Genomic DNA, 14,135 nt, shown 5'->3' with positions numbered 1-14,135 from the left:
AAATATATTTATTAAACAAAGTAATGATTAATTAAAACATTATTTATTAAACAAAGTAATAATAAATTAAAACATTATTTATCAAACAAAGTAACGATTTATTATATAACAACTATTAAAAAAAAAAGAATAAAAAATAAAATAAAAATATTTGCCAAATTAACAAAAATTAAAATCTGTTTTATTTTGTTTATTAAGACTACTTTTATTCTTACAATGTGTGATGCTACCAAAATTCACACTAGATTTCTCCAGATAGACATTTAGATAAAGTTGTTAAGTCATCATCAGTTATAAAAGGTCTGAACGTTATTTGTTTATATACAAAAGTTAAAGAAAAACAATGAAGCGATACCGTTTTCCGATACAAAGTGTATGGATCTTTTGGGATTGAATTTGAATCTGGAATGCGGACTCCGAGTTTATAAAGAAAATCCCAAGTAAATTTATCACAGCTGACAATTTTGAACTTCTTTGAATAAAGGTTGACTGTTTCATTGATGTTGAAGTCTTCAAGGGTGAAGAATTCTTTCTGATGTGGCGGAGGTTTTGGAATTCGATGTCTTTTTATGATAGTACCTGCAATGATAAATTGAAAAACATGTTTTAGATCAATAGAAAATCATTCGTATTGATTCTTCCAAAAATTTACACATCTTGCACAGTTTATTATCTTGAATTTAATTTACCCGATGAAGATATTGACCATTACCATCAATTGAAAACTAATTTGACCGACTTTTTTTATATGTGTGAATTATCTGCATTCCCAACCTTTTAAATCGTTTCATTTAATATCAGAACTAAATGCACAAATATGAGTGTTAACTAAAAAAACAAGATCATACACAAAATATTGTTAGAAATATATTCCATTGTTTAGCAAATGATAATGTATCTTTACTGCTACATATAAATAAAAGATATGGATTAATAATGTAAATAAAATGTTGTTCACAAAGTTAAACATTTTAATTATTTGTGAAAATCCCACTTTCGATTCACATAAGGCTTATTGGGCGAGTGATAAAATTGATGCCAGTTAAAAGTGTTAACATTTTTTTTATTTAGAGAATGGGCCAACAAACTACAAGTAGCAGCTAAAGCAATAAACAAGGCAAAAGAGAACAGAAAACAATGGAGGAAAGGGGGAAATATGACTGACAAACAAAAAGAAAAACTAATCAAGAAACATGAAGAACTAAAACACAAAATATTCTCACAAGAGGTAGAAAACCGATACAAATCTGAACAGTAAAGAAAAAATAGGACCTTTGAAAAACAATGAAATCTCGTTTTAGCATCAATGGATGAATAACAAAAGCAGAACAATCAAACCTGACAGAAAAAAAGCACTTCTGGGGCAATATATAAGAAAAGTAACAAAACCACAAGAGAAATACTGAATGGATTAAACACATGAAAGAAGACTTTCAGGAAATTTAAGTATGGATAGAAATCGAAATAAATCAAGAAATAATTATGACGATTTTAAGAAAAATGGCAAACTAGAAAGCATCACGCCATGATAGAATACACGCATATTGCTTAATGAAATTTACAAGCTTTCATCAAAATCTCACACAAAACTTGAGAATGTTTACAAGAAACAGATATAACAGAGTGGATGATAAAAGGAAGAATTCCATTAATACAAAAACTCAAGATATAATCCCCAATACAAGTTAACAGACACAGAAAAAAGAATAAACCAACTCATGTATGTAGATGACCTGAAGCTGTTTGCATAAAACAATATGTACTGGAAAAGTCGATAAATAGAAATAGAATGTTCAGCCAAATCATTCAAATAGAATTTGGAATGAAAAAGTGTATACTATTGGAGATGAAATGGGGAAAACTCGAAACAGTAGAAAGCATAGGACTACCACACCAAGACGAGACAAGGAAGCATGATACCTATAGAAACCTGAGAGTTTTGGATGCAGACACCATAAAATCAACAGAAATGAAGGACAACATAACTCATAAAATAAAATTATTTCAAAGAAACGTAATAAAAGAAATAAACATCTGGGCAGTATCCCTAGTAAAATATTCTGAACCATTTATAGGATGGACAAATAATGAACTTTGGCATCTAGACAAGAATACTAAGTAACTAATGACCATACACAATGCACTACACCAAAGGAAGATACTAACCATCATTACATAAAAGAGAGAAAAGATCTTGTGGATGACACACAAATAAAGAATTTGTAAAAATAGAGAATCCAGAAAACAGAAAAAATAATCATCGCAGCAAGAGACACTGCCAAAATGAACAGTGAAACAGGAAACAAAAAGATGAGAAGAAATGGATTAAAGATGAAAGAAGAGAAGCGGCTACATAGATGATTTATAGCTACACAGCAGTTTTGCAGGCATACAGGCAGAACGCCTACTGGATAGAACTTGAATGCCTACTGGATAGAACTTGAATGCCTACTGGAAAGAACTTGAGTTTCTAAGGTCTCTTTGTATAGGAACTTGTCAGAAAAACCTGGCATGAGGATACTTTTTCCTAGAAGTAAACCCTGACGAAATATTCAAAATCACATTTCGTATTCGCAGCCCAAGTAAGGTCTTCTGTGTATGGCTAAGCCACATTAGCTTTTACGAGAAATGGAGCCCCTTCTCCAAGTGATGTTACATCAAGTAACAGCACAAAGCTGGATACTCCAATAGACTAGATAAATTCTTGTCCTGGAATCCAGTAAGACCAAGAGACCAACATGAAAGATATACTACAACATATGAAAATGGTTAATCAGGAAGAGGAAAATTATGTTCTCAATTTCTTTACTAACTCAATGTTTGAGAGATAAAGAACATTAATGGAACATTCGAATATCTATGTATTTCATATAGAGTTCAAGTGTTAGCCCCAGGTAGGGGGCCCCTTGATTTCTGAGAACTTTGACTGAAGTAAAATAAAATAAAATAACAGAACAACATAATCAGAATACAGAATAAACTACAGCGTGAAATGATAAAATTATCGCCATAGAAAAAACGACATGATTCCATTTCCATTTGATGAAAACCGATTTTCTTTTTTTGCTGCAGACCATCTAGTAGTTGAACAGTTGTGTACAAATTCTAAGAGCAATAGGAGCTTTTTATCATGTCTGAAAGTGACATAATGTTCGATGAGCGAGATCAGAGATGTTCCACTGTACAACTCATGCGGTCTACCGATCCAAGTTATGACAACAGGACCATTGCCAGCACCCTCAAAATGCATTGCTGGATTTCCAGGGTGATGAAAACAAAGTTTCCGGCCTTGGTTATGGTCTTTGGTGTGGTTTCAATCATCATGCCACCTCACATCTTCGAAGTCAACACCAAAGTATACCTGGATGTGCTGAACAGTGTGGTGATCCTCTGGTGCAATCAAGTGGCTGCCTGCAGACTGAGTGGACCCATATCGAGGTGGTGATTGAGGCTGAAGGCGGCTTCATTGAATAGATGTCAGCTCTACTACATAATCAAGTTACCTGAATTGATTTTTTCAATAAAGTTTTAAAATAAAGTTGTAATGTTGTTTTCTTTAGGGCGACAATTTTATCGTTCCATGCTATATATATGTATATTTATTTCTGTGGAAATATTCTTTATTCTTTTATATTTCTTTTTTATACATACCGATCCTTATTGAAGAACTCCATGCAATTACAGAGCATATAATGAACAAACGGCAAAAATCTATATTGCAAATTTCATGATGTTGATCATCTTACAATTTATTCCTTTCTTCCAGTTGACATTTACAATTCTTGACAGTATCTGTTTCATAGTACAAAATCATTCACTTAATTATTATATTAATCAGTGAATCTATTTTGCCCTTAACTTATCAGAGAGAAATAGGACTTGAAGTTCAAAATGGCGTAATGTAAGCAAACTATAAGGTATTTGCAACTTCTCTTCCAATTTTAGGATTTTTTTAATCATGTCCAAACGCATTTTATTTCTTTTGGTGGATTGATTGTGGCTATTTCTTCTGATGTCAAGTGTCAACTGAAATAAAGAAATAAATTGTAAGATGGTCAATATCATGAAATTTGGAATATAGACTTTTTTCATTTGTTCATTTTATTTCAATTATGCAGTGGATAGGATAAGTTTAGATAAAGGCATTCGCTTCCTTCAAAAATATTGATTTTATTGTGTTGTGAATAATATTATTTCCATATTATCCTCAAATGCTTGGAATAACATTGGGATTATATGGTTATTTATTTTGTTCAGTGGCAATAGAGAAATTGGTAGGTTTTAAGAGCCCTTTTGTATAATATTTTTGTTCAAAATACTTCCTTTATTAACGATAACCTGTCATTATTTTAATTACTATCAACTTTATTATACTTCATTAGATTTGTTAAAATTATCAATTTCTGAGTTTCTTTATTTTCTTGTTTTGTTTTTTCTGTTTATTCTGGCCTTCCATTACTTCCCCTACAAATAACCTTTGAGAAATTCCCCTGCACATAAATGCATTAATCCCTTTCCTCCCCCTGCCCCGTCCCTCCCTTTCTCTTCAGCCTGATTTGTATTCAGTTGCTACCCCCTTCCCCCCACACCTCTTGACCACTGTTCTTAACCCAATTTCTTAAGGTGACAAGCCCTATTTCACTCAAAGCAGCCCAATGGAAGCAGTAAAGGCTGACATTCTTGCCTCTGACTTGGATTTAATAACCTGTGTTTTATTTACAATTCCTCAGCAAAGGATTTAATCTCATTCTTGAACAGTTTTTGGATTATTCAGCTCGACCACATAGGATTGAACGATCAACAATTCACGATTGTCTATCAAGACTGTTTGAAACTCTGAAAACAAATATATACTTCCTTCGCTTCTTGATATCTACAAAAGATTGTATTACACTTTGGAATCATCCATTCCAGTCTTTTTTGCTCCTTTTTTCTTTATTCATCTTAACAAACATTATTTTTTCTTTATTCATCTTAACAAACATTATTTTTTCTTTATTCATCTTAACAAACATTATTTTTTCTTTATTCATCTTAACAAACATTATTTTTTTCTTTATTCATCTTAACAAACATTATTTTTTTCTTTATTTATCTTAACAAACATTATTTTTTTCTTTATTCATCTTAACAAACATTATTTTTTTCTTTATTCATCTTAACAAACATTATTTTTTTCTTTATTCATCTTAACAAACATTATTTTTTTCTTTATTCATCTTAACAAACATTATTTTTTTCTTTATTCATCTTAACAAACATTATTTTTTTCTTTATTCATCTTAACAAACATTATTTTTTTCTTTATTCATCTTAACAAACATTATTTTTTTCTTTATTCATCTTAACAAACATTATTTTTTTCTTTATTCATCTTAACAAACATTATTTTTTTCTTTATTCATCTTAACAAACATTATTTTTTCTTTATTCATCTTAACAAACATTATTTTTTCTTTATTCATCTTAACAAACATTATTTTTTTCTTTATTCATCTTAACAAACATTATTTTTTTCTTTATTCATCTTAACAAACATTATTTTTTCTTTATTCATCTTAACAAACATTATTTTTTCTTTATTCATCTTAACAAACATTATTTTTTTCTTTATTCATCTTAACAAACATTATTTTTTCTTTATTCATCTTAACAAACATTATTTTTTTCTTTATTCATCTTAACAAACATTATTTTTTCTTTATTCATCTTAACAAACATTATTTTTTTCTTTATTCATCTTAACAAACATTATTTTTTTCTTTATTTATCTTAACAAACATTATTTTTTTCTTTATTTATCTTAACAAACATTATTTTTTCTTTATTCATCTTAACAAACATTATTTTTTCTTTATTCATCTTAACAAAATTATTTTTTTCTTTATTCATCTTAACAAACATTATTTTTTTCTTTATTCATCTTAACAAACATTATTTTTTCTTTATTCATCTTGACAAACATTATTTTTTTCTTTATTCATCTTAACAAACATTATTTTTTTCTTTATTCATCTTAACAAACATTATTTTTTCTTTATTCATCTTAACAAACATTATTTTTTCTTTATTCATCTTAACAAACATTATTTTTTTCTTTATTCATCTTAACAAACATTATTTTTTTCTTTATTCATCTTAACAAACATTATTTTTTTCTTTATTCATCTTAACAAACATTATTTTTTTCTTTATTCATCTTAACAAACATTATTTTTTTCTTTATTCATCTTAACAAACATTATTTTTTTCTTTATTTATCTTAACAAACATTATTTTTTCTTTATTCATCTTAACAAACATTATTTTTTCTTTATTCATCTTAACAAAATTATTTTTTTCTTTATTCATCTTAACAAACATTATTTTTTTCTTTATTCATCTTAACAAACATTATTTTTTCTTTATTCATCTTGACAAACATTATTTTTTTCTTTATTCATCTTAACAAACATTATTTTTTTCTTTATTCATCTTAACAAACATTATTTTTTTCTTTATTTATCTTAACAAACATTATTTTTTTCTTTATTTATCTTAACAAACATTATTTTTTCTTTATTCATCTTAACAAACATTATTTTTTCTTTATTCATCTTAACAAAATTATTTTTTTCTTTATTCATCTTAACAAACATTATTTTTTTCTTTATTCATCTTAACAAACATTATTTTTTCTTTATTCATCTTGACAAACATTATTTTTTTCTTTATTCATCTTAACAAACATTATTTTTTTCTTTATTCATCTTAACAAACATTATTTTTTTCTTTATTCATCTTAACAAACATTATTTTTTTCTTTATTCATCTTAACAAACATTATTTTTTTCTTTATTCATCTTAACAAACATTATTTTTTCTTTATTCATCTTAACAAACATTATTTTTTTCTTTATTCATCTTAACAAACATTATTTTTTTCTTTATTCATCTTAACAAACATTATTTTTTCTTTATTCATCTTAACAAACATTATTTTTTCTTTATTCATCTTAACAAACATTATTTTTTTCTTTATTCATCTTAACAAACATTATTTTTTTCTTTATTCATCTTAACAAACATTATTTTTTCTTTATTCATCTTAACAAACATTATTTTTTCTTTATTCATCTTAACAAACATTATTTTTTTCTTTATTCATCTTAACAAACATTATTTTTTTCTTTATTCATCTTAACAAACATTATTTTTTTCTTTATTCACCTTAACAAACATTATTTTTTTCTTTATTCATCTTAACAAACATTATTTTTTTCTTTATTCATCTTAACAAACATTATTTTGCTTTCTATGACCAACATCATACAATGCAGTTTTATACAATGCTAAAACCAACAAATTTTTATATTTATATAATTTACTAACTCATTTCTTTCTTATGAAGAAAAGAATTCTGCATTCTTTGAAAGTCTGCGAAATAAGGATATACCAACCGTCTTTATTTATTGGAATTTTTCTGTGAAAAAATAAATTTTACATGTAAATTTTGGTTTGCAGCTTTCATTTATGCTTCTTTATATATATATATATATATATATATATATATATATATATATATATATATAGTCATCCACATACAGTACTGTTTCGCTACTTCACAGCTCATCAGTGCGGCTAGACAGGCAACTACCTCAAGCCAGGATTGAAACCAGACCGCCTGTACAGCAGTCAAAGCTTCTAAACATTATGCTATCGGTGGCTGCTTTGTGAGTCGTGAATTAACAATGTTTTGACATCGTCCGAAATACCTAAGCTCGATTTGTTTTATACATAGAGCATCGCTTATATGCTAATGGTAATTCGTGTATCACTTCTCAATATGCTCAACTCAAGATGAGGAGATATATAATATTTATTTATGATTTAGGAATAAATATTATAAATAACCGATGAGTAATATTTTTGTAAAATTTACTATTTAGGGGTTCACCCACTTAAACTCCAAAGTTTTTAAAACAAATTAGAGATAAAGAAATAAACAGAGAAAAATTGCTGTACATCAAATTTATACTTATATTAAGTTACACACTTTTCTGGAGACTAATGCACAGGTGCGAACATGAATAGTGTGTATGTGCTTGGTAAACTCCTAAACTATTGAACTTATTATTGTTGACTATAGAATATGTATTTTAGGCAATGGGGTGATAAATGTGAGCACATTGTTAAATTTATTTAAAATGTTACCATTTAGGACAGGACGACAAACAGAAACTAAATCAAACCTACACAAAATATAGAATTTTTTTATATATTATGAAAAACATGCTAAACTTATTCCTTATATCTCTTCTGACACAAGTATTCTACTAATATATATATATATATATATATATATATATAGATATATATATATATATAGTCATCCACATACAGTACTGTTTCGCTGTTTCACAGCTCATCAGTGTGGCTAGACAGGCAATATATATATATATATATATATATATATATATATATATATTGTATTGTATTCTGACTATTCAAATACTTTGCATTCTCTTTCAGGCCTGGATGGTATAATTTCATCTCAGTCTTTTTATCTACACAAATTCTTTGTCGACATTTTCCGTTGAATCAACTTATTATCATTGCATTCTATTATTGTTTGTTCTCACTGAGAGTTTTGACACAAGACATCATCAAAGACTTCTCACTGTCAACAACATGTGGTGTTCCCTGGAATCTGAGTGACGACAAGTCTCCCCAAATTTCCAGACCTCTCCACCTCTTTTGATAACCTTCACAAATGAATTTGCTTTGTTGCAACAGCTGTTTACCATTGATTTCTCGTTAATAGCGACCATTGGTATTCATTAGAATTTGGGTGGCAATAAGCCTTCCCAAGTTCCCAGTCCTCTTCACACTTACTTATCCAGAGAGGTCTGATTAGTGCTTTCTCTCCTTGGTCTTTCCATCCTTCTTTACCCTTTGCGACTACTGAATGTAGGACCAGTTGATGTCAACATTTTTTTCCTTAAATTTTATGGTTGGTGGTTAACTTACAATTATACAGTTTCAGTTTTGATGATTTCATGTGGTATTTCTTTGTGTTTCACATCTGTGGCAGTTTCTATATGTCCGGCTTGCATCTGTAGCTCATGCATATTAGTCTCCACAGTCAAAGACTTTTCCTTAATATTTTAGTCATTTTCATTATTGTTATCTGTTGTATCTTCTCAGCCATCTTTCTGATTTCAACCTCTGCCATTTTTAAAAAATAGTTTTTCGATATTGTTCCTAGTGCTCCCACTATTATTGGTGTTACCTTGACTTTCTTCATCTTCCAAACCCCTTTCAGCTCTCTGGCCAGTTTCATACATTTTCTCTGCTTCTCCGTCTCCACGATAAACCATATAAAAAGCAAATGCAGCAAGAAGGATACAAGAATAGATAAAATCAAGTGAGGAAGTACATCGTCAATTATGCAAACAACTGAATCTTGAACACTCAGACATATGTACAAGCACAAACCATCAGCAGTACTTGAAAACAGAAGTTACAAAATCCTATGGGACAAGGACGTACAAACAGATAAACCTATCCAAGTAAGAAGACCAGATATCATAATAGTTAACAAGAAGGAAAAGAACTGTCAGATCATAGATTTCACCATTCCAGCAGACTACAGGGTGAATATGCAGGAAATGAAGAAGTGGAGGAAATACATGACATTGTCTGGAGAGTTGAAAGGGATATCAAAGACGGAGAAAGTCAAGATAATACCAATAGTAGTAGGAGCACTAGGAACAATTCTGAAAAACATTGATAAAAGAATAGGAGAGATTGGAATCAGAGGGACAGCTGAGAAAATACAACTCATAACAATAATGAAAACACATCAAATATTAAGGAAAACCCTTGAATGCAGAAACTAATACACATGAGCTACAAAAGTGAAACACATAGAAACACCATATGGAATCAACAAAATTGAAATTGTATCATTGTGAGTTACTCCTTTCCCCCGAAAACAGTGTCAGAATAAACCAAACAAAACAGTCGTGAAGGGCCAAGGAGGATATAGAAAAAGCATTAACCAGACCTTTATTGATGAGTGTGAAGGGATCTTGGGGAGGTTTATTACCACCAAAATTCCAGTGAAGATCAATGGTTGCTTCCAATGAGAATTCAATAGTAAACGACTGTTGTGATAATGCAAATTCATTTGCAAAGGTTATTGAAAGAGGTGGAGAGTAATAGAAATCTGGGAAGACTTGTAGTCACTCAGACTCTAGGGAACACCACAGATTGTTGACAGAAAGTAGTCTTTGATAATGGTTTGTGTGAAAACTCCCAGTGAATAATAATAATAATAATAATAATAATAATAATAATAATAATAACAACAACAAAAATAATAATAATTATTATTATTGTTGTGTTGTTTATATATATTTTTTTATTTACTCCAATAAATTGTTTGCTACTCAAACTTATCTGCAGGAACAGCCTTAAAAGTGTTATGTGTAAAAAGATGATGAAAGATTGAAACTAAATCGGCTCACCTTGATTGATGCCACTGTTCTTTTTCTTCAACTCAACAACCTGGATGGAATCGTCCTCTAAATAAAAATAGATTTGACATTCATGTATTCTGAATGTCTCCTCTCGTCTTTCACTTACGGGTTCCTGGTAGAAAGCACCAAATGAGAGGACTTTCCGATCAAAACTTATCCAGGTGGGTTGGTCGTTTCCTCTTCCAATGTTACTCGAAGCTGGAGAGACAAGCTGGTCTGGCCGAGGCTCCCCACCAATACCTGGTTTAGACTCCCCAACTGGTTGTGTTATGTTGTTACAGATATCGAAATGGTGCGATTTGTGAAATTTGGTTTTTCCAATCTGTGAAAATAGAAAACGATTATTTTTTTTTAATAGACTAGTGGGGGTACTCGGTGTTGCCTGGGTGTTTGTAGGTGTAAAAGAAAACAAAAAAGTGTTAGTAGTCAGGCAGGCTCGATACGGTGACGCGAAGACGGAAAAGAAAGTGAAATAAAACGTGACATCTTACTGCTACAAAGTCATAAGAAGTGGAAGGCATTCAAATTTAGCGATGTCAATCCAAAAGTTGACTTGCTAAGTGAATACGCAGGTGCAGAAATAAACGTTGGCTGAAGGCCAGTTCAGCTTTCCACTGTTTCATTTATTTGTTTCCCCATGATGTTAGGGTAACCAAACTCCTCCCCCCAAAAGGGGGAGATCTCAAATGAATAGCAATTGTCTGATATGAAGGGTATTCTCCACATCGATCAAAGCTGATTGCCTTCAAGACGTGCCGGCCACGAAGGCCAGCGAGTTGATTTGATTCAATTCAGTTTTGTTTTATTGATACGAAAAAACAAACAAACACTGGAAACCAGGGTTTTTTTCCAAAACTCACTCAAAAAAAATGTAGAGACGACAACCGTTCGCAAATCGTAGATATTACAATCTAGGGAGTATATAAAAAGTTCTAAAATATAGTAGCCCCACTGAGAACCTCCGCAAAAAAAGCCTTTGCTGGATATGCAAAAATGCGTGCAGCTGTTTTGTCTTTTATAGAAGATTAAAAAAGATGTTGATTGCTTTTTATAACTCACTTGGAAGGTGACCTATGATGACATCATATCATACATCATTATATCGGGTGGGTTGCCAAAACCAAATTAACTCTTTCCCTCTACAAGAACTTGAAGAATTTGAACTTACAACTTGAAGATTTTCCTAAGGCCATGGAAAATAGAGACCTTCCATGGCCAAAGGAAGATCTTCAACTTGTAAGCCAGTGTCTTCTGTCAATAATTTTGTGTACGTCTTGACATATCTTCCTAATTTAGTGGTTCCATATTTAGGATCCAACAATACCACATCACTGACGATCTCATCTTTTGTCCTGTAGCAATGTCAAGCATATCATGGTTTTTCTCTTATTACTCAAGAGATCCTACGCAACCGACCATACAGATGTCGTCTTATAGTTTTAATGTAGGAATTTCAATAATATTCTTCTTGATCTCTTTAAATACAATCTGCTGGCCTCAATGTGATGAAGAAGTGAAAACGGGGTCGTGCTGAGGCTTTCATCTGGGTTTAGAATCCCTTGCAGGTTCTACCATGATGAACAGATTTGGCAGCACCAGTTAACGACTGAACCTTGGCCAACTGTAGCAGACAATGGTGAAATCCTGAATTTGCAGCAAGGTAGATTTGAATAGGCATCCAATGAAAGCATTATTAATGGATCAGTGGTGCCCATGGCACAGGATGTTGGACGGAAGAGGTTATGGTCAACCCAATAACCAAGATCAAACAGCTCAGTTAGAGAACTACCGCAACCCAGTGTAGTGCAGTGGATGTGATATACTACACTGACCCTCCTAAAGGAAGAGGTAATGACTGAGAGGATGGTATTATGACAAATGAGCACTACTCCTTCAAAAAATAGGAGGAGTTAATGCCTGGGAAGATAATAATCATGATAACAGAACAGATACTACACTATTACTCCTACAAAAAGGAGAAGGTAATTCTGAGAGGACATAAAGACAAACATATACTATACTGTCCCCCCTCCTCTAAAAGATAGAGGTAATTTTTGGGACAAATGTATCATGATGAATGAAAATATACTACAGTACCCATCAAAGGAGGAGGTAAATTCTGGGAGGATTTAACATTGCCCCCAAAAAGATGATACTGCCCTAGTAGAATAGTATCATGATGAATGAACGAACATATAATACACAGCTCCCTAAAGAAGGAGGTAATGCATGGTAGGATAACATTGTGACAACAGAACAGCACTCCCCTAAAAAAAAGGAGAAAATAGTCTTGAGGATATGAAGCTTTCAATACAAGTAGACCATTCAGGTATTTTAGATGCGATGCAGGACACATTTCTATTGGTTTAAGATGAATTTCAGATATAAAGGATCATAAGTTGTCCCGATCCGCTCTTGAATAACGATAAAGTTTGTGATGAAAAAGGGACATCAAAGCATTTCCTGTACCTTGTTTTGATCTTAATTGAGACACCTGAATTGTGAAAAGATCCCAGAGGAATTTAGGGAAATGCGCGTTTGCATCCATATAATTAATAGTTGAATACGTAGCATATAATAAACAACAAAACCTCTTTTAAAACAAAGGAAACTTATGCATTTACTGCCTCGTGCTTTCCTTAATGTTTCTCAGGTGTTCTCAGCTGCTGATAGGAATAACAGGAAGCGGCTGATCACGAAATGTTAAAACGCTATGAGTGACATATGGCCGAGTGGTCCTAGACGTTGTATCAAAGTTTACAGTTACCCAAAGGTGCTGAGTTCAATCCTGAACGAAGGCAGTAAAAAAGTAACATTCAAAACAGAGAATCAGCAATTATGTCCCAGAGCCTAGCTGGAGTCCGAACACGGTATCCCCGTAATAATAATAAAGCGTTGGGTTCGAGACTCCTAACAAACGGTTCTCCAGTTCGATACAAAACACCTGATGAAGGCCGGAGGGTAAAACGGCCGAAACGTTGTGACTATAACAACCAAGATGAGGAAGTCAGTCCGACAATCTCAATCAATGAAAACACCTCATCTCAAAAATATAGACAATTACCGCTACGAGAAAATTATAATGATAAACAGGAAAAACATGAAAATACAATAAATAAAAGTACAAACATGTATGTAACCCAATTCTAACTCTACCCCTAACCTACATGATTATTTTTTTTTTAAATTTCTTCCAACTTATAAACCATAGCCTTCATAGAATAATATTAGATAAAAACAGACAGCGTATTCATTAAAAAATTGAGGAATGTTTGGTCGACATTTTCTGGTTATTTCCACCAGCTGCTGAGTGAGACCGAACTAACTTTGTGGAAATTTGGTTCTTTGGGTGAGTAGATCGGCCAGCAGTTGTCTTCAGTGAAGGTCGTCTAAGCTGAAGTGTCCAGTGGACAGATAGAGAAAGGAGAGAACGAAGAGGGGTCTGTCTTTGCTGCTGGTTGGGTTCTCTCTACTGGCCGATCTCGGTTCCCAAAAGGGCTAAAAAGTTCCTTAAATGGCAGAAGGAATCAATACACTCTACCAGCTGATTGGTCACTGTGTGACCAAATAGCTCAGGGGGAATATTGATTTGTGAGAGGAAACAGATTTTAA

General features: G+C 31.5%; 1 protein-coding gene across 1 annotated transcript in view; it reads right to left on the bottom strand.

Moving 5' to 3' along the window:
• LOC145288092 (EF-hand domain-containing family member C2-like) overlaps positions 1 to 14,135 on the bottom strand; it is a 110,366-nt gene that overhangs the window by 94,389 nt on the left and 1,842 nt on the right. Inside the window, exons 2-3 of the mRNA XM_080136147.1 lie at positions 10,512 to 10,845; positions 356 to 579 (exon numbers count right to left, since the gene is read on the bottom strand). Coding sequence (XP_079992273.1) covers positions 356 to 579; positions 10,512 to 10,845 — 558 coding nt within the window. The remainder of the gene's footprint in view (positions 1 to 355; positions 580 to 10,511; positions 10,846 to 14,135) is intronic.

This window comes from Euprymna scolopes, chromosome 11 (genome assembly GCF_053919585.1).
Source record: "Euprymna scolopes isolate OS-2025 chromosome 11, ASM5391958v1, whole genome shotgun sequence".
NCBI classification, from domain to species: Eukaryota; Metazoa; Mollusca; class Cephalopoda; order Sepiida; family Sepiolidae; genus Euprymna; species Euprymna scolopes.
This window is presented reverse-complemented; position numbering and strand designations above follow the sequence as displayed.